Below are 22,018 nucleotides of genomic sequence, written 5' to 3' on the forward strand. Positions count from 1 at the left end.
AGGCAGAGTTACAGAGAGGGGAAGGCAGAGAAAGAGGTCTTCCATCAGCTGGCTCACTCCCCAAACGGCCACAAGGGCCAGAGCTAGGCCACTCTGAAGCCAGGAGCCAAGAGCTTCATCTGGGTCTCCCTCACGGGTGCGGGGGCCCAAGCACTCGGCCATCTTCCAGTGCTTTCCCAGGCCATAGCAGAGCTGGATCCGAAGAAGAGCACAGCTCCTCTTGGCCCCCGCCCTGGGATTTTTTTAACACTGCAAAGGCCTACAAAAACGACCACGCCTTCGGAAGCTTAACTCGTGAAAACACTTTGCTTAAGTCCCGTCCGCAGACGCTAGACAGCCCGCTCGGCCAGGCGAGCGGCGCCCGGCCGCGAGAACCTCCCGGCTCCACCACGATCCCGGCGTGCAGCGCGGCGATCCCAGCGTGCACCGCGGAGGCCCGCGACCGCCGCGAGTGCTGTGTAGGTTAGGGGAGCTGCGGCGGCGCCGCGGCTGGCTCCTTATCTGCAGGCTGCTGGGGCCGAGGGCGCGAGGACGACATGGAAGTGTAAGCTTTGGGTCTGGGTGCACGGCTGGAGACGGTTAGACCGCTGGGAGCCGAGAGCTGTTAGAGACAGGGTTGAGGGCGCGGCGACTCCGGCTCAGCGGCGACTCCGGCTCAGCGGCGACGGCCGGGTCTTGGGAGTGGAGGACCGAGGAAGACGGGGGTTCTCGCTCTGCCGCGCTGAACCTCCGCTCCCGGTGTCTGGGGCGCCCGGCCCAGTGAGACTCGGTCGGCTGGCTTTCAGTGGGCCTCCTCCCTCCCTCATTCATTTACTGGCCTTTCCTGGGTCCCAGTGGCAGCGCGACCTGGTTTCCGAGCGGGGACTTGGAAAGCATAAAGCCCTTGAGAGATGGCTGCGGGTTGGAACAGAGCTGTGCTTGGGGGTAGGGGGCTCCTGAGAAACCCTCACAAAGAGGTGGCATCTGAGTTTGCTGAGGAGCTATCGGCCCTTTAGGGGAGGGGGCGGGGCTTCTGGGAGAAGGAATTGTATCTGGACTGGATCAGAAGCAGTACGAGGCGGGTGTGTGCACGGTATAAGCAAGGAGTAAAAGTTCCAGCAATTTAACGCCACGTGATCTTTTCCATGTTTCCTCATCGTACCGAGTACAGATAGAAACTTTTGCTTCTACTCTGCATGTGGCTTTTTACATGATTGGTGTAAACTTGTAGGCATGTCTATATTGTGTTTTCTGTGGCACCGATGAAAACATTTTCCTTTAGGTTAAATTTTTGCTTCGTGGTTAGTGATTTATGAACTGGTGGTTTTCAGACCTTTTTTTTTTTTAAAATAAAGAATTATTTATTTATTTGAAAGGCAGAGAGGCGGGGAGAGGGAGGGGAAGGGGGATAGGTGTCTTCCATCCGCTGGTTCACTCCCCAAATGGCTGCAATGGCTGGAGCTGGCCCAATTGGAAACCAGGAGCCAGGAGCTTCTTCTGGGTCTCCCATGTGGTTGCAGGGGCCCAAGGACTTGGGCCATCTTCTACTGCTTTCCCAGGCCATAGCAGAGAGCTGGATCAGAAGTGAAGAAACCGGTACCCATGTGGGATGCCAGCACTGCAGGTGGAAGGTAAACGTTCTAGACACAGTGCTGGTCCCCAGACTTTTTTTTTTTTTTACTTTAACTTCACTATTTACATATAAAACGGAAATGACAGGTACATACTTTTTTTTTTTTTTTGATAGGCAGAGTGGACAGTGAGAGAGAGAGACAGAGAGAAAGGTCTTCCTTTTCCGTTGGTTCACCCCCCAATGGCCGCTGCAGCCGGCGTGCTGCGGCCGGTGCACCGCACTGATCCAAAGCCAGGAACCAGGTGCTTCTCCTGGTCTCCCATGCGGGTGCAGGGCCCAAGGACTTGGGCCATCCTCCGCTGCACTCCCGGGCCACAGCAGGGAGCTGGACAGGAAGAGCACCGACTGGGACAGAATCCGGTACCCCAACCGGGACTAGAACCCGGGGTGCTGGCGCCGCAAGTGGAGGATTAGCCTGCTGAGCCGCGGTGCTGGCCTAGGTACATACTTTTTTTAAAAAAAGATTTATTTATTTACTTGGATGTCAGAGTTACACAGAGAGGAGAGGCAGAGAGAAAGAGAGGTTGTCCATCCACTGGTCCACTCCCCAGTTGGCCGCAACAGCCGGAGCTGTGCCAATCCGAAGACAGGAGCCAGGAGCTTCTTCTGGATCTTGCACACGAGTGCAGGGGCCCAAAGACTTGGGCCTCCTATTGCTTTCCCAGGCCATAGCAGAGAGCTGGATTGGAAGTGGAGTAGCCGGGACTCGAACTGGTGTCCATATGGGATGCCAGCACTGCAGGCGGTGGCTTTACCTGTTATGCCACTGTGTTGGCCCCAGGTCCATATTTTAAGTTATTCAGTTTACTCTGCTGTTGTCTAGTTTACTAAAAGTTGACCCACTAAATTAAGTTTGCAAGCAACCCACTAATGGGGTTTAGCCTGCAACATGAAATCATTCATAAATTAATATAAGCCATCATCATTAATTTTCCCACGTTACCAGAGTATTTCCTATCAGTATACAGGCCAGTTCAACCTATACATTGTATTGGTCAGCTTTTTATGAAATACCTGAGGCAATTAATTTTATAAAGAGAGAAGGATTCTTTAGTTCACAGTCCAAGATGGGGTAGATCTCATTGGTTCAGTGTCTGGTGATGGCGTTCATGTTGGCAGAATCCTCAAATCATATTGCAAGAGACAGGGAATGGGCATGTTTATGTGGTCTCTTTAATAATGGAGGTTGAAATCTAATGACCCAATTTGATCCGTTGCCAAAGGCTCTGCCTTCAAATATCATAACTGGATTAAGTTTCTACTCTCTTAGTGCCATTAACATAAGACTTTGGGCACCAGATATTTAACAGGTGGGCCTTTGGGAGACACTGAGCACTCAAATTAATACCCATAGCGTACATCTTGTAACAATCCCTCGTCCTCACCTATTTCTATTTCACCTATTCTTGCCCACCTATTGCCCAACACTTCTGCTTCCCCTCACAGCAAAACTTCTTGAAAATTGTTATATCTCCTAATTCACTTGGCCTGCTGTTGGACTCATCCTTATTGCAGAAATGGCTCTTGTGAAGATTACTTGAGCCTCTGTCTTATCGAATCCAAAACTGATTTTCTGGCCTCAGCTTTCTTGATCCCTCAGCATCAATTGATAGAGAAATGCTAGAACTCCTGGCCTTGTGTCAGGCTCTCCTGGATTGTCTTCTACAGCAAGGACCTCCCAGTGTCCTTCCCTGGCTGCCCTTCCTCCCTTGTTTGGCATCTAAATGTTTCTTAGTCCTGGGAGGCTTTCTCTCTATTTTCTCTCACTTGGTCATTTTAATCATCTATAACTTGATTGTTCCCTGAAATACATTTCTGATCCCCTTTTCCCATTTTTCCTGTTACTTAAAGCACAAACCTAGCCCCTTTTCCATACCCATAACCATCAGCCAGTCCTGTCATCTCTACATTTCAAACATTTTAAATATAGGGTTACTTTTCACCAGCTCCACTGTTAACTCTAGTCTGTCATCTCTGGTCTGGATTAAGTAAATAGCTGTTTGGCTCTCACTGCTTTGTCTATGTAGCAACCAGAGTGAGCTTAAATATTAATTGGATCGGGTCACCTGCTGTGTAAAACCCTTCATTGGCTTTCCATTGTCCTTGAAGAAAATCTGCACTTCTTACTAGGACCTACAAGACCCTGTATAACCTTGCCTCAGCTGTATCTCTGTCACTGTCATCCCCTTCAAAGTACACAATTTGTCAGGTTGTTCCTCTGACTTTCCAAGCCCATTCCTCCCTTTGGATCTTTGAATTGCTATTCCTTCTCCTTGGTATAACTCTCCTGCCCTGCCCCCTTATCAGATGGAGTGTCTCTTTAAAGATGCCTTTGCTCTTTAGTCAGTCCAAAATCAGTCCCCCCCACCCCCCACCCCGGCTTTTTTTTTCCCTTTCTCATCGCCTTGGTTTACTTTCTGCTTAAATAATTACAAGTTTTGAGGCCGGCGCTGTGGCGCAGCAGGTTAACACCCTTGCCTGAAGTGCTGGCATTCCATATGGATGCCGGTTCGAGACCCGGCTGCTCCACTTCCAATCCAGCTCTATGCTATGGCCTGGGAAAGCAGTAGAAGATGGCCCAAGTCCTTGGGCCCTTGCACCGCGTGGGAGATCCTGGCTTCTGGCTGTTGTGGCCAATTGGGGAGTGAACCATTGGATGGAAGACCTCTCTCTCTCTCTCTCTCTCTGCCTCTCCTCTCTCTGTAACTCTTTCAAATAAATAAATCTTTAAAAAAATTACAAGTGGTTTTTTTTTTTTTTCAGGCAGAGTGGAGAGTGAGAGAGAGAGACAGAGAGAAAGGTCTTCTTTTTCCATTGGTTCATCTCTAATGGCTGCTGCGGCCAGCGCACCGCGCTGATCCAAAGCCAGGAGCCAGGTGCTTCTCCTGGTTTCCCATGTGGGTGCAGGGCCCAAGCACTTGGGCTATCCTCCACTGCACTCCTGGGCCACAGCAGAGAGCTGGACTGGAAGAGGAGCGACCAGGACAGAGTCCGGCGCCCCTACCAGGACTAGAACCTGGTATGCCGGCGCCGCAGGCGGAGGATTAGCCTATTGAGCCACGGTGCTGGCCACAAGTTTTAATAATAGAAGTATTTAGTTGTTTAGTATCATGAAGGCAGGGACCAATATATGTCTACCTAGTGCTTAGCACTATGTCTGGCACACAGTAGGCATTCAAGAAATACTTGTTGAATGAAGTAATATAACAAAACTTTATTAGTTTAATAACTATAAATTAATTAACTAATATCCTAATTTCTGGGCATATAGATTTTCTGATTTCCTAAATGAAACAGTTTGAATCTAGGGTTTTTACTCCTGTAACAACCTGTATGCTTCTCCCAAGGAGTCAGTGACTTACTGAAATCAATCAAGAATTTTGCAGTAGGTGGGCATTGTGGCACAGCAAGTTGAGGCATTGCTTGGGAGTGCCAGCTGCTCAAGTTCCAATTCAGCTTCCTGCTAATGTGCCTAGGAAGGCAGCAGATGATGATGCAAGGATCTGGGCTCTTGCCACCCGCATGGGGAGACCAGGATGGAGTTCCTGGCTCCTGGCTTTGGCCTAGCCCAGCTCTGGCTGTTGCAGACAATTGAGTAAACCAATGAACAGAGGATCTCCTCTTCCTCTCTCTTTCTGTCTCTCCTCCTCTCTGTCACTGTGCCTTTCAAATAAACAAATCTTTAAAAAAACCAATTTTGTAGTTTATGGGAAAAAGAGGTTTTCTGAGGTGGATGTATGATTTAGAAGTGGAGTGGCCCCTGTAGTGGAAAGGTTTGGAGACCTCACTTCTGGTTGCTGCCTGGTCTCCAACATGAGTTGTGACCCCTCTCTGGGCCTTTGACTCTTCAGTAAATACATACTGGGTCTCTATCAGACGCTCCTAGGACCTGTAGCGTGGAGGCTTGAAAGAAACACTCCCTTACATTTTTACTATTTTTTTTTTCAGCTATGGGGTATGTAAAAGTATATAAAGACAGACACCAGATGGTTTTAAAATTTTTTAAAAGATTTATTTATTTATTTGAAAGCTAGAGTTGCAGAGAGGAGGGGGAGAGAGGGCTTCCATCCATTTGTTTACTCCCCATATGGCTGCAACAGCCAGGGCGGGACCAGCCTGAAGTCAGGAACCAGGAGCTTTTTCCAGATCTCCCAGGTGGCTGCAGGGACCCAGGCACTTGGGCCATCTTCTGCTGCTTTTCCAGATACATTAGTAGGGAGCTGGACCAGAAGTGGAGCAGCCAGGACACAAGTGGTGCCCCTATGGGGTGTCTACGTTGCAGGCGGTGGCTTAACCTGCTACACTGCAATGCCTGCCCCCAGAAGTTTTTTGTTGTTGGCTTTTTTTTTTTTTAAGATTTTATTTATTTATTTAAAAGGCAGAGTTACAGAGAGGCAGAGGCAGAGAGAAAGAGAAAAAGTCTTCCATGTGCTGGTTAACTCCCCAGATGGCCACAGTGGCTTAGAGCTGAGCCTATCTGAAGCCAGGAGCTTCTCCAGGTCTCCCATGTAGGTGTAGGGGCCCAAGTACTTGTGCCATCTTCTACTGCTTTCCCAGGCCATAACAGAGCTGGATCAGAAGTGGAGCAGCCAGGACTCAAACTGGTACCCATATGGGATACTGACACAGCAGGTGGCTTTTACCCACTACACCACGGTGCTGCCTTCTCCCCCCCCAAGTTTTTTTTTTTTTTTTTTTAACTTTTATTTAATGAATATAAATTTCCAAAGTACGACTTATGGATTACAATGGCTTCCCCCCCATACCGTCCCTCCCACCCACAACCCTCCCCTTTCCCACTCCCTCTCCCCTTCCATTCACATCAAGATTCATTTTCGATTATCTTAATATACAGAAGATCAGCTTAGTATACATTAAGTAAGGATTTCAACAGTTTGCTCCCACACAGAAACATAAAGTGAAAAATAATAGATGATTTTTTTAAATGATGATGAAATCAGATCAGACCTATTGTCATGTTTAATCCCAGTGAGAGTCAACCCCCCCCAAGTTTTTTAAAAGGAAGAATATTTGTGATTTATTTGCCTTAATGACAGAATTTAAAAAAAATATTTCTTGACCATCTTTTAAAAACTTATTTTTCTCAAGTAAAAAGATACAAAATATCATAGCAAAGTGAAGTATTTCCATACAGATGCCTCTTGACTTACGCAGAAGTTATACCCTGATAAAACCATCTTTAGTTGAAAATGTCATAAATGGAAAATGCACTCAGTATACCTAATGTTCTGTATGGCATAGCTTAACAACACAAAACGTTGAGGTCTATGCTGTGGTGTAGTAGGTTTAGCATCTGCCTGGAGTGTCGGCATCCCATATGGATGCTGGTTCAAGTTGTAGCTGCTCCAGTCGGATCCAGCTCTGTGGTAATGGCCTGCGAAAACCTTGGAAGATAGCCCAAGCGCTTGGGTCCCTGCATCTATGTGGGAGACCTGGAGGAAGCTCCTGGCCACTGGCTTTGGATAGGCCCAGCTCCAGCCTTTGCAGCCATCTGAGCAGTGAACCAGCAGATGGAAGACTTCTCGCTCTGTCTCTCCCTCTCTCTGTGACTCTACCTCTCAAATAAATAAATACACAGGGGAGTATTGGTTGTTTCTTCTTGTGATCTTGTGCCTGACTGAGAGTTACCCCTCGCTGCTCTACAGAGGAAAAGATCTAGCATAGGGAAAGATCAAATTTGAGGTTTGAGGTACGATTTCCTGTGAATATATATTACTTTCACAGCATCATAAAGTCAAAAAAAATCATTAGATTGAACCGCTGTAAGCTGTGAACTGTGTGTGTATATATAAGGTGTTTGCCCATTTTAACCCTTTGAGATAACTTATATACCTGTCTTGTGTTCACTCTTATTTTTGAACTTTAATATACATAGTTAGGAAGATAGCCACTATCCTCTCTACCATCTTTTTGAGATTGTGTCAGGATTTCTTTCATTTTACAGCTGGAAGTACTGAGATTGAAAAAAGTTAGGTAGTATAACAATTCCGTAACGGACCAGAGAAAAGATGCTTGTTTACTAGCTCCCAAGAGAATACTATAGGTTAAATTGCTCTTTGACTGTGTCTGCTACCTAGTTGTCTTGTACCGAAAACATCACTTGAATCAATAGCATAGGCTGAACAAAGGAGAATTTGAGCAATTCTGGTCGTCATTCCGTTCGTAAGAGTTCACTGTGTGGCAATTAATAGGCACTGTTTGTGTGAGCTTTTTTTGTGAATGTGTGTGCTTTTAAGGAAAGTCAATAGATCATCGTGTTCTGTTTATTCAGAATCCAGTTTTCCAAAGTAGCTGTTTATATCTATTAATTTGGCTCAGCAAGTTAAGCAGATTTGACAGGTTAAATTTCAAATAGCAAGTCAACGTCAAGCAACTGAGCAAAAAGTTTTTGAAACCCTTATATTGTTTTTACATAATATATAATTACCCTGAATTCTCAGTAATTCTGAAGATTAAATTTTTTTTAAGATTTATTTATTTATTTGAAAGACGGAATTGGGGGTGTGGGGAGGAGAATTTCCATCATTTGGTTCACTCTCCAAATGGCTGCAATGACTGGGCCAGGACTAGGCCAAGCCAAAGCCAAGAGCCTGGAATTCCATCTGGGTCTCCCACCTGGGTGGCAAGGACCTAAATACTTAGACCATCTTCCACTGCTTTCCCAGACACATTAGTAGGGATGCTGGATTGGATGTGGAGCAGCTGGGACTTGAACTGGCCTTCACATAGGATGCTGATGTCACAGGCCGCAGTTTAACCTACTGCACCACAGTGCAGGCCCCTACCCTGAATGTTTTGATGACCCCTTGTGTGCATGGATTTCAAAATAAGATTTCCTTTTTAAAGATTTATTTATCTGGAGGGCAGAGTTACAGAGACGCAGAGGCAGAGAGAGAGGTCTTCCATCTGCTGGTTCACTCCCCAAAAGGCTGCAGCTGGACTGAACTGAAGCCAGGAGCCAGGAGTTTCTGCCAGGCCTCCCACATGGGTGCAGGGGCACAAGTACTTGGGGCGTCTTCTATTGCTTTCTCGGGCCATAGCAGAGAGCTGGATGGGAAGTGTTGTAGCCAGGACTCAAATCGGTGCCCATATGGGATGCCAGAACTGCAGGTGGAGGTTTTACCTGCTATGCCACAGTGCCAACCCCCCAAAATAAACTTTTAATTCCATTTTCCCATAAACTCTTTGAAGTACCCTTGTAGATTCAGAAGTCTTATTTTATTTTATTTCATTTTATTTTTTTCTATTTATTTTTTTAATTCTATTCTATTTATTTTAGTATTTTATTTTATTATTTTAGGCAGAGTTACACAGAGAGAGAAGGAGAGGCAGAGAGAATCTTCTATCCTCTGGTTCACTCCCCAATTGGCCACATCTGTTGGAGCTGTGCCAATCTGAAGCCAGGAGCCAGCAGCTTCTTTTGGGTCTTCCAAATGGGTGCAGTGGCCTAAGGATTTAGGCCATCTTCTGCTTTCCTAGGCCATGGCAGAGAGTTGGATCAGAAGTGGAGTAGCCTGGACTTGAGCTGGTGCCAATATAGGATGCCAGAACTACAGGTGGCAGTTTTACCTGCTGTGCCACAGTGTTGGCCCCCCAAAATAAACTTTTAATTCCACTTTCCCATAAACTCTTTGAAGTACCCTTGTAGAATTTAAAAATTCATTTGTAATATTTGTTTTATACATCTGTAAATAAAACCAGTGGCATTCTATTATAAGTCCTATAGGGGAATATGAATATTTGTGTAGGTGGACAATTTCTAGAAGTCTGATTGCATGTGTATGTATTACATTGTATTATATGGTACAGAGCAGACAGTTCCTGTTCTATAGGGATCAACAGCTTGAAAACTTATAATTCATAGATGTGTCCATTGTCAGATTCTAATAGCTGTAAAGGACAATGGGAAAATTTATTATATCCTCAAATTATAAGTTATAATAATTTTTTAGCCTTATAAAATTCCTTTAGTTTTACATTTCCATTTTCCTCAGTTTATTAGCTTGAAAATCTTCAAACCTGTGGAACAATTGCAAAAAAGAGTACCATTTCATTTTGGCTTCAGTATTTGCCTCGTTTCTTTTGTACATGAGTTAAACTTTCTCTTCCTATACCCATGCATACATATATTTTACTGAGCTACTTGAGAATTGTAGACATTATGTAGTGTCATTCTTTCTTGAAGAAGGACATTCTGCCCGTGCCGCAGCTCACATGCCTAAACCTCTGCCTGCGGTGCCGGCACCCTGGGTTCTAGTCCCGGTCGGGGTGCCGGATTCTGTCTCAGTTGCTCCTCTTCCAGTCCAGCTCTCTGCTGTGGCCTGGGAAGGCAGTGGAGGATGGCCCAAGTGCTTGGGCCCTGCACCCGCATGGGAGACCAGGAAGAAGCACCTGGCTCCTGGCTTTGGATTGGTGCTACGTGGCGGCTGTAGTGGCCATTTGGAGGGGTGAACCAACAGAAGGAAGACCTTTCTCTCTGTCTCCCTCTCTCTCTCTGTCTAACTCTGCCTGTCAAAAGAAAAAAAAAGAAGAAAAGACAAGAAAAAGGACATTCTATTGCAATTGCAATACTGTTATCACAGCCAGGAAATAGCCTGATCCAGCTGTAGTACTGTTACTAAAATTTCTTTCCCTGCCCCAGTAATGCCCTTCTGATTGGTACTCCCCCTGCCCCCATCTGTTTTGGGATCCAGTGAGAATTGCACATTGCATTAATTGTCGTGTTTCTTTAATCTCCCTTAATCTAGAAGAGTTTCCCAGCCTCTTTTTATGACATTGGCATTGTGACAGATGACAGTGATACTTAGAACCTGGTATTTTGAAGAATGTTCTTCAACTTGGAATCATCTAATTATATTGTTATGACTAGATTAAAATTTAACATTTTTGCAGGATTGCTATAATGGATCTGTCTGTCTTAGTGCATCACCATTATTGGTGCTGTTAATTTGGATAACCTGATAAGTTGATGTCCACCTGATCTTGCTGTGTCCTGTTCCCAATAACCTGTCACCTGTGGTGGTTGCAGTAGCTTCTTGAGGATAAAAACTGCCTTACATTTTTCCCCCACTACATAGAGTTCATTTAGGACGTCATAAGAGGTGGATAGTGTACCCATTGACATTTTATTGAATAAATGAAGGTCTAGCATGTATTGGCATCTCTTCTAAGTATTTAGCTGAACTGAAAAGTTATTTATCATCCTAATAAAAAAATTCAATGAGTAAATGAGCTTTTGCTCAGCACCTGTGTAAATATCCATTGTTCTCTTGGTTCCAAAACAAGATTCATTAAAATATATGTGTTTTCCTCCTTTGTTGTATTGGTTCTAGAAAAGGCAGATGCTATTCTTTTGATTCTTGCATTAAGAATAATTATTTGAGTAATGGAGTAGTCACTTGGAGGGACCAAGGACACCTTTCTCTGCATGATGGAGGAGGGGTTGTGATTTGAGAATGAGGTTTTAACAATGGCACCTGGGATAGATCCATTGGCCCTGAAGCAAAATGTTTGTATTTATTTTCCCCAGTCAGCTGTTTTGGGAAGGGATATTTTAATGCCTTATGTTTTAGAGAGCACAGGGAGTTGTAACTCAATTTCAAGCAAATGAAGGAGGAAGCCTTTGTAGGCTGACTTCCTGATTAAGTGGACAAAGATGGCATGTGGCTGGATATGTCATTTTCAATTTCAGATGAACTGTACCACACTAATTGTGCATTGCCCTTCCTTTGTTTGCTTCTTTTTGTTATTATTTTAATTTGAGAGGCAAAGGCAGAGAGAGAGAGAAAGAGAGAGAGAGAATAAGAGCTAACTCCCCCCTCTGCTGGTCCATTCCCCAAATGCGTCTAACACCCAGGAACCAAGAACTCAATCCAGGTCTCCCACTTGGGTGACTGGAACCCAATTACTTGAGCTGTCACTGCTGCCTCCCGGGTTTCACATTAGCAAGAATGCTGGAATCAAGAGCCAGAGCTGGGAATGGAACCTAGGGCTTCTGATACCAGATGCAAAAATCTTTTTATTTATTTATTTATTTTTTATTTGACAGGTAGAGTTAGAGACAGAGACAGAGAGAAAGGTCTTCCTTTTTCCATTGGTTCACCTCTCAATGGCTGCTACAGCTGGCACTGCGGCAATCCAAAGCCAGGAGCCAGGAGCTTCCTCCTGGTTTCCCATGTGGGTGCAGGGGCCCAAGCACTTGGGCCATCCTCTACTGCCCTCCCAGGCCACAGCAGAGAGCTGGACTGGAAGAGGAGCAACCGGGACTAGAACCGGGCACCCACATGGAGCCATGGTACTGGCCCAGATGCAAACATCTTAACCACTAGGCCAAATAACCCAAATACACATACCACTTTTTTTTTTGTTATATGTTATGTTTGTGATCTGAATGCAGTAGTGATCATTTGGGCAACATTGTACTGTGAAATTGTAACTAGTTGTTGAATCACTGGTGGCATTTGGTAAGCTTCACGTGTTGATTCGGTTGCTAAGCTGACATCAGTATGCTGGCAATGTCAGGCTTGGGTCCATCCTGGGTGAACCACCTGCTAGTTTTGCTGTTTATTGACTGGGAAAATTACTCATCTAGTTGGCCCATGCTTTGAAATCTTGTGCCATCATTTTCATCATTTGGCCCCATTCCTGGTTTAAAACATACAATAAGTCCCTGTCACACATTATGTCAGATCCATAGTACTCCACCTGAATTTTTAGGATTCTAATTACTAATTTCCATTCATCCAATCCAGTCTCATTTTTCAGAATTCCTTAGTTATCATCTGCTTCACTTAGGTTTCTTACTGTGTAACCTTCAGTAGATTACTGTTTCTGAGCCTCTGTTTCACCATCTGTAAAGTAGGAACCATACTAATAGTTCCTACATCACAGAATTTTTGATAAGAATTAAGTGAGATAATATCTTTAAAAATTAATATTCCCGGGGCCAGTGCTGTGGTGCAGCGTGTTAATGCCCTGGCCTGAAGCACCAGCATCCCATATGGGCACCGGTTCGAGACCTGGCTGCTCCACTTCTGATCCAGTTCTCTGCTATGGCCTGGGATAGCAGTAGAAGATGGCCCAAGTCCTTGGGCCCCTGCACTCATGTGGGAGATCCGGAAGAAGCTCCTGACTCCTGGCTTTGCTCACACAGCTCCAGCCATTGTGGTCAGTTGGAGAGTGAACCATCAGATGGAAGACCTCTCTGCCTCTCTTCTCTCTGTGTAACTTTGACTTTCAAATAAATCTTTTAAAAAAATTAATAGTCCCTACTTATGGAAATCTTACTAAGCACCAAGAATGATGCTAAACTTAAAATACGTAGTCTCATTTCGTCATCATAGTTTTATGAGGTAGGAGGAGTTTATGGTGCTCATAGTAGCACAGGTAGTAGTAATAATGGCATTTATTGAGCACTTACTGTGTTTCAGGTTCTTTACAAGTGTCAGACTGTAAACAATCTTACAGGGTTGACACTATAATTGCCATTTTATAGATGAGGAAATTTAAGCAGAGAGAGATAATAACTTGCCCATATTCACACAGTTTATATATAGTGGAGCTGAATTTAGAATCTGTGCTACACTTCTAGATAGTAGCTTATTCCCATTTTTTGCTTTAACTCACTTTAATTCACACCCTTTTTAATGGGCAGAACTAGAATATGAACCCAAATTTGTCTGATTTCAAAACTCTTATCAAACTGTGCTACCTCTAGACTGCTAAAACAATACTTTCTGATGTGATATTATAGAACAGATCTGTTATAACTTAATAAGTCACATCACACTATACACACACACACACGCACAATATAATGTGTTGCCTTGATCAGCTGTCACACAAGGGTATCAGGCTTTTAACCACTGTTTAACAAGTGAACTCTGCTTGTTGAGTTGACATAGAAGATGAATACCTTTGGCATTTAGTGGATGTTGGGATTCTTGACCGTTGCTGGACTTGGCAGTGGGATGTTAATATTAAGACAAAGACTTTTTCTGTTGATTCAGTGTAAGGACTTGGCTGCAAAGAAGTCAGTAGCTAATGGGAGGCTGATGCTGTATGGGGAGAAGACATGGGTTCGGGAGGGTGTTATTTCTAACACCCCCACTATTTATTGACTCCTTCACCCTTTGTGGTTTTTGCCCCCAACTTCTTCCTTCCGGAACTCATACTTCTGCCTGTATAGAATTGGGACAAGTATAGTATTTTAATCATCTGCTTGGTGATGGGTGTGTGATATGCTGTGGATATAAAAAAGAAAGAACACTCTGAAGTTGTCTACAACCTGCTAAACCATGTAGGATTTAGGACATTTCTCAGTTTTAGGATGTAGTCCCCAAATTGCTGAACTGGATTACTGGATTCTTTTATGATATTTAATACCCAGAGAAGGGTATAAGCCTGGACTGATAATAACTTACTTTTCTTTTGCAGGAAGGATGCCAATTCTGCACTGCTCAGTAACTATGAGGTAAGTGGCTTTGAAGTGGACTGTTGTATATGTTTTTCTCCCAGAAAGGTATCTCTTTACTTCTGGGGATTGTTGAATTAGATTTAGTTAGAAATTACTGGATTCATTTGGGTTTTCACTTTTTTTTTTTTTTTTTTTTTTTTTTTTTTGACAGGCAGAGTGGACAGTGAGAGAGAGACAGAGAGAAAGGTCTTCCTTTGCCGTTGGTTCACCCTCCAATGGCCACCGCGGCCGGCGCACCGCACTGATCCGATGGCAGGAGCCAGGAGCCAGGTGCTTTTCCTGGTCTTCCATGGAGTGCAGGGCCCAAGCACCTGGGCCATCCTCCACTGCACTCCCTGGCCACAGCAGAGAGCTGGCCTGGAAGAGGGGCAACCGGGACAGAATCCAGTGCCCCGACTGGGACTAGAACCCGGTGTGCCGGCGCCGCTAGGCGGAGGATTAGCCTAGTGAGCTGCGGCGCCGGCCGGGTTTTCACTTTTAAAACAGGATAGACGGCCCTGTCGGTTGGATCTTGAATTATTTGAGGCTTGATAAATCATACGTAGTATTTCTGGGAAGATGGGAAGACTTTAAATCAAGCAAACTTTCTAAGTCCTCAAAATTCTAGTAACCATTGGGGATGCCTTCTTGGGATGGAAGCCATCTATTTTAGCACTGTTTCTGTGTGCAAAAGTTTTCTAATAAAATGCTTATTTCTCTTCATAATTACCCATTTTACCTATGAAATGCTTTTTTATACATTATTATTTTGATCCTCAGTCCATAGGTGGTACCATCCTTGTTTTGAAAGTAAAGGTTTAGTTGAATCACCATTATGAATGATTAGAAGACTTAAAATTTAAGGGACTTACAGGGTAGGGTTGCTGGGGAAAGGGAGGAAAGAAAGAGGTTGATGAAGGAGGAGATGTGATAGTATTTTGTGTACCTATTTTGCACAGGGCCTATTTGGTACCAGCATCTGACAGGCCCAGTTTTCCATATGCCAGAGTCTAAACTCATAAAGAGTTAAAGGAGGTCTGAGTTTCCATTGTGTGATATTTAGAGAAGGTACTGGAATAAACACGATTGGCTGTATTCCTTCCAAAAGGTTCATCCTAAATGGTTGCTGCTTAAAACAGGAAGGAAATGTCTGTTGGTCAGCCCATTGGCTTTTAGGAACCTCTTTGTCCATTTTGAACTTTGCTAGGTGTTTGATCTTTTGTCCATTGGGGACACCATGCATTCACTGGGCCCCATGTATTTGTAAAAGGAACAGCAGGCAGGGATAGGAGTTGCATTGTATCTAATAATGGTCTGTGAGCCTGTATTTCCCTCCATTTTCTGGCAGAGTCTCTGAAACAGCAGAGATCCCTTCTCCCACCCCAGCATGGATACACATCTGTTTTTCTCTTGCTGGGAAATGTAGCATTTCGTCCTTTCTTTTTTGAAAACTATTAAATCACTTGCTTCATAATTTTTCTTTTCTGGAAAGAAATTATTATGCTAAATTTTCATATTAGAGGAACAAAACCCTTTTTAAAAATATTATATATTTAGTTTAGCAAAATTTATTTATTTTATACTCTTATCTAAATATAAAAATATTTATATATTTTTGAAATATCTGGTATGTTTTTTGAGATCAGAGATCAGTTAGATGGCATATACTGATAGGAAACATTTGAAATATTTTAATTAAAATAATTTGGATTATTTGATTTAGATAAAAGAGCATTTTTTAAATGTCTCATGCTTCTGGGATTCATATTTACTCCAATCCAAGAGTTGGGAGGCAGGTTGTAAGGAAGAAAGAGGTATTATACTTACCTAATTGTCTTTTTTTTTAAATGTACATGAAAAAAATTTTTTTTTTTTTTTTTTTTTAGATTTTATTTAGTTATTTGAGAGGTAGAGTTAGAGAGAGAAAGAGAGAGACAGAAAAATCTTCCATCCACTGGTTTGCTCTCCAAATGGCCACAATGGCTGGAGCTGGGCCAACCTGAAGACAGCAGCCTGGAGCTTCTTTTGGGTCTCCCATGTGGGTGCAGGGGTCCAAGCCCTTGGGCCATCTTCTGCTGCTTTCCCAGGCCATAAGGAGAGAGTTGGGTCAGAAGTGGAGCAGCTGGGACTCAAACAGGCACCCATATGGGATGCCCGGTGCTGCAGGCCGAGGCTTTGCCCACTATGCCACAGTGCCGTACCCCCTAATTATCTTCCAGTATCATGGACCTTGGAATAGAACGTTTCTCAAATGTATTTATAAAGTCTTTTGTATATCTCTTCCTAGGTGTTCCAGTTACTAACTGATCTGAAAGAGCGGCGTAAACAAAGTGGGAAGAATAAACAGAGTTCTGGGCAACAGAACTTGAATACTATCACCTATGAAGTAAGCCTGGGCTTCTGGAGGCCTCCCTAAGCCACCACTGAGCGCTGTTGGTTTACTCTGCTGATAACTGGCCACCCAATCAAGATCACCTCTTACCTCATGTGCGGAGTGTTACTCTAACCCAGTGTTTATTCTGTTTATATAAAAGTGGGGGTGATTTGGCCAACAGAAGTGGTTAGTTAGCCACAAAAGTGGAAGGAATAGTCTGACTGCCCTCACCTCTGAACCCCAGTTCCATATTTGGGAATCCTCATCCTGAGGCTTCTGTAATTTACTGCATGACTCACAGATCTGACTGAAAGCTATTATAGTCATGACTGTTGTACATGCATCACAGGGAAAGGATACAGTTGTTGTTGCTTTTAAAGATTGATTTATTTGCAAGGCAAAGCAACCTAGACAGTTGAAGAGAGAGACACAGAGATCTTCCCTCTGCTAGTCTCCTCATCAAATGGCCACAGCGGCCGTGGTTGGGCTAGGCTGAAGGCAGGAGCCTGGAGCTCCATCTGGGTCTTCCACTGCTTTTCCAGGTACATTAGCAGAGAGGTGGATTGGAAGAGAACAGCCGGGACTGATACCATTGCTCGTATGGAATGTCAGTGTTGCAGGTTGCAGCTTAACCTGCTACCTGATGTTGATTTTTAAATTATTTACTTATTCATTTCTTTGAGAGGTAGAGACAGAGCTTTCATCTGCTGTTTCACTTCTCAAATGCCGGCAATGGCTTGGCCCAGGTTGAAGCCAGGAGCTGGGAACTCAGTCCAGGTTTCCTGCTTGGGTGACTGGGACCCACCTACTTGAACCATCACTTGCTGCCTCCCAGGGTGCACGTTCACAAGAATCTAGAATAGGAAGCAGAGGTGAGACTCAAATCCAGGTATAGGGTTACAGATGTCTTAACTGGGCCAAACATGTACTCTTAATGGTTTGTAAGCATTGTGCATTGTCCTCACTCCTTCTCTGTAAGAGTTGTCACTTCTTTTTTTTTTTTTTTTTTTTTTTTTTTTTGACAGGCAGAGTGGACAGTGAGAGAGAGAGACAGAGAGAAAGGTCTTCCTTTGCCGTTGGTTCACCCTCCAATGGCCGCCGCGGCTGGCGCGCTGCGGCTGGCGCGCTGTGGCCGGCGCACCGCGCTGATCCGATGACAGGAGCCAGGTACTTCTCCTGGTCTCCCATGGGGTGCAGGGCCCAAGCACCTGGGCCATCCTCCACTGCCTTCCCAGGCCACAGCAGAGAGCTGACCTGGAAGAGGGGCAACGGGACAGAATCTGGCGCCCCGACCGGGACTAGAACCCGGTGTGCCAGTGCTGCAAGGCGGAGGATTAGCCTAGTGAGCCGTGGCGCCGACCAAGAGTTGTCACTTCTTAGCCATTTCTTTATTAGTCATATATGAGTATTTCCATCTGGACAAGATTTTTATTCTTTGGGCGCCTCTTTTAAAAAGTGGAAGTATAATAACCGAATTTGTCAATTTGAGTTTTTTTAATTATCAGAAAATTCTTTTTTTTTTTTTTTTTTTTTTAGGATTTATTTATTTATTTGAAAGGCAGAGTTACAGACAGAGAGAGAGGTCTTCCATCTGCTGGTTCACTCCCCAAATGGCCAGAATGGCCAGAGCTAGGCTCATCCAAAGTCAGAAGCCATGAGCTTTATCTGGGTCTCCCACATAGGTTCAGGGGCCCAAGGACTTGTGCTGGTTTCCCAAGCCATTAGCTGAGAGCTGGATGGGAAGTGGAGCAGCTGGAACTCGTACCAGTGCCCATAAGGGATGCTGACACTGCAGGCGGAGGCTTAACCTGCTGTACTATATCAGTGGCCCCAAGATCAGAAAATTCTAAAATGTCACTAATTATTCTTCCTGTTTTAACTACTGGGTTTTTTTTCTTTCAGAAATTCTTATATGAAGATTGACTTTCCTGAATGCTTTTTTTTTTTAAAGGATTTTTAAGCAAAATTTCAAAATACTAAATTATAAGTTGTAGTCATTGATTTCCCCGTTTCTTGTTCTTTTATTTTTTTTTTTTGCCTATGTTTGCCTCTTTTTTTTTTTTTGTTTGTGTATGTAGACATTAAAGTACATATCAAAAACACCATGTCGGCACCAGAGTCCTGAGATTGTCAGAGAATTTCTCACAGCAATGAAAAGCCACAAGCTGACTAAGTAAGTAAAAATTGTCTTAAGTAGGAAGAAAGTGACCATAATGAAATGATAGCTTAGAAAAGCCTTCCTCTGTAACTGTATTTATATTTTGTTGAGTCTGTGATTTATAATTAAAAGGCAGTACTTCTTAAATTAGGATCATAATAGTGTAGATGAAATAATTGACAGACATAGGGATCCTTCTAGAGCCAGAAATAGTGTTTAGTGGTTTCTTTGTGTTTTGTGTGTGTGTGTGTGTGTGTTTTTTTTTTTTTTTTTTTTTTTTTTTTTTTTTACCATCTAAATTTTTTTTCTTGGCCTCTCAGTTCATATGACATATCCCATCATCCCCCTGTCTTATTCTGACTAAATTGGATGAAAAGTCAGGTTCAAAGATTAATGTACTTCTTTAAAAGTTGGTCAGTGAACACACTGATGTGTGTGTTTCCTTGAGGCAAAAGTGTGTAGTTCAGTAGCATCAGGCGTATTCACATCGTATAGTCATCACTGACACCTGTCCACAGAACACATTTCATTTGCAAAACTGAAACTATGTCCATTAAACAATAACTCCCCAATCTCCCTTGCTGCCAACCTGTGGCAGCTGCCATTCTGCTTTCTGTCTCTGAATTTGACTTTCCTGGGTACCTCATGTGAGTGGGATCATACAGTATTTGTCCTTCCGTGCTTCGCTTGTTTCACTTAGCATAATATCTTCAAGGATCATCCATGTTGTAGCCTCTGTGAGAATTTCTTTCTTGTTTAAGGCTGAATAATATTCCATTTTATGTATAAGCCACATTTTGTTTATCTAACGTCTGTTGGTGTATTCTTGAGTTGCTTCTACCTTTTGGCTGTTGTGAACAATGCTACTATGAACATGAAAATACAGGTGTCTTGTTGACACTCTGCTTTCAGTTCTTTTAAATGTGTACCTAAAAGTTGAATTGATGGATCATTATGATAATTCTGTATTTAATTGTTTGAGGAAACACCATACTGTTTTTTCAAAGGACTATACCTTTTTTGTTTCCATCTCCATATTTTTGTCAACACTTGTTATTACCTGTAATATTTTGTGTTTTTGATAATAGTCATCTGAAGGGTTTGAAATAGTCTCATTGTGATATGATTTTGCATTTCTCTAATGATAAGTACTGTTGAGTATCTTTTCATGTGCTTCTTGACCATTGTATGACTTTGGAGAAATATCTTTCAAGTCCTTTGCCCATTTTTGAATGGGGTGGTTTGGTTTTTTATTGTTGAGTTTTAGGAGGTCTTTTTTTTTTTTTTTTTTTTACATGTTAATTCTTTATCAGATAAGTGGTTCTCAACATTCTCTTCTTTTTCCTTAAGATATATTTATTTATTTGAAAGGCAGAGTTAGAGAGAGGGAGAGACAGAGAGCAATCTTCCATCCACTGGTTCACTCACCAAATGATCGCAACAGCCAGGGCTGGGCCAAGCCAAAGCCAGGAGCCAAAAGCTTCATCCCAGTCTTTCCCATGGCTGCAAGGACCTATGTAACCGGGCCATCTTCCACTGCTTTCCCAGGCACATTAGCAGAGCTAGATCAGAATTGGGGCAGCCAGGACTTGAAGAAGCATTTATATGGGATGTGAGATTGTAGGCAGCGACTCAGCCTTGCTGCACAACAATGCTGGCCCCACTTCTATTCTGTGGGGGTTGCCTTTACTCTGTTGATACATGAATTTTTTAATTTTAATGAATTGCTTGTGCCTTTAATGCCATATCTTAGAAGTTATTGCCGCATCCAATGTCATGAAGCTTCCCTCCCATGTTCTTCTAATAGTTTTATAGTTTTAACTCTTACATTTAGATCTTTGATCTGTTAATTTTTTGATGTGGTGTAAGATGAGGGTTCAACTTCATTGTTTTGTTTGTAAATATCTAGTTTTTCTTTTTTAAAGATTTATTTATTTATTTGAAAGGCAGAATTATAGAGATGCAGATGCAGAGACAGAGGCAGGGAGAAAGCTAGAGAGAGAGAGATCTTCCATCCACTGGTTCACTCCCCCAATGGCTGCAGTGGCTGAGCTGAGCTGATCTGAAGTCAGGAGCCTGGAGCTTCTTTTGGGTGTCCCATGTGGGTGCAGGGGCCCAAGAACTTGGGCCATCTTGTACTGCTTTCCCGCATTATCAGGGAGCTGGATCAGAAATGGAGCAGCCAGGACTTGAACCAGCTCCCATATGGCATGCCGGCACTGCAGGCGGTGGCTTTACCTGCTACCCATAGTGCCAGTCCCAACATCTAGTTTTTCTAATGCCATGTGTTGAGGAGGTTGTCCTTTCTCCTTGTTGAATGGTCTTGATACCCTTGTCAAAAATCATTTGATCACATATACAGGTAATTCTTTGGGGCTTTATTCCATTGATCCATGTACCTGTCTTTGTGCCAGTACTACACTATTATGATTACTGTAGCTTTGTAGTAAGTTTTGAAATCAGGCAGTGTGACTCCTTCAACTTTGTTCTTTTTTTTTTTTTTTCTAAGATTATTTTAGCTGTTCAGTGTCCCTTGAGATTTCAGAAGAATTTTAAGGATAGATTTTTTCTGTTTTAAAAACACCATTTGGGGTTTTGATAGGGATAGCATTTGATACATTGATTTCTTTGGATAGTATTGACATGTTAACATTACTTAAGTCTTCCCATCCATGAACAGGACATGTGTTCCCATTTATTTGTGCCATTTTACATTTCTATTGGTAATGTTTTGTAGTTTTTTAGCATACAAGTCTTTCTTCATGATTAAATTTGTTTCTAGGTATTTTATTTTGCATGTAATTATAAATAATGTAGTGTTTTCAATGTCCTTTTCAGATTATTCATTGTTAGAGTTTTATTTGGATGGTTGATTTGTATCCTGTCACCTTGCTGAATTCATCTGTTAGCATCAAATATTCTCACTTAATTTTAATTCTCACAGCAACGTAATTCTCACAGCTGCTATAGAGTACAAATATCAAATCTTAGACAGTTCTGCATATAAGATCATGTATCTGTGAACAGAGATTTACTTCTTTCTTGTCTGTTTGAATGGGTTTTTATTTCTTTTTCTTGCACAGTTGCTCTGAGTAGGACTTTAGATACTATGATGAATAGAAGTGGTAAAAGTGGGCATACTTGTCTTGTTCCCAACCTTAGAGAAAAAGCTTTCAGCCTTTCACCATTTAGTATGATGTTACTTTTGGCTTTTTCATACTCTATGTTGAGAGGTTTTCCTTCTATTCATAGTTTGTTGACTGTTTTTTATCTTGAAAAGGTATTGAATTTTGTCACATGCACTTTTTCTGCAGCAATTGAAATGTCTATTTTCCCTTTTCATTCTGTTAATATAGTGTATTACATTAATTTTTTAAATACTTTTTTTTAAAAAATGTA

At 42.9% G+C, this 22,018-nt stretch overlaps 1 protein-coding gene across 3 annotated transcripts in view; it reads left to right on the forward strand.

Annotated features, from left to right (window-relative positions):
- The first annotated feature begins 296 nt into the window (after positions 1 to 296).
- The window catches only part of CRCP (CGRP receptor component), a 39,815-nt gene continuing 18,093 nt past the window's right edge, over positions 297 to 22,018 (forward strand). Inside the window, exons 1-4 of one of the 3 annotated variants that reach the window (XM_002722281.5) lie at positions 297 to 544; positions 14,069 to 14,105; positions 16,375 to 16,473; positions 18,540 to 18,634. In XM_002722281.5, coding sequence (XP_002722327.1) covers positions 537 to 544; positions 14,069 to 14,105; positions 16,375 to 16,473; positions 18,540 to 18,634 — 239 coding nt within the window. In that variant the 5' untranslated portion in view covers positions 297 to 536. Of the gene's footprint in view, positions 545 to 14,068; positions 14,106 to 16,374; positions 16,474 to 18,363; positions 18,635 to 22,018 lie in introns of all 3 variants that reach the window. The other 2 variants (XM_070064752.1, XM_070064753.1) reach the window with 2 other exon arrangements.

The sequence above is a fragment of the Oryctolagus cuniculus genome, chromosome 19 (assembly GCF_964237555.1).
Source record: "Oryctolagus cuniculus chromosome 19, mOryCun1.1, whole genome shotgun sequence".
In the NCBI taxonomy this organism is placed as follows: Eukaryota; Metazoa; Chordata; class Mammalia; order Lagomorpha; family Leporidae; genus Oryctolagus; species Oryctolagus cuniculus.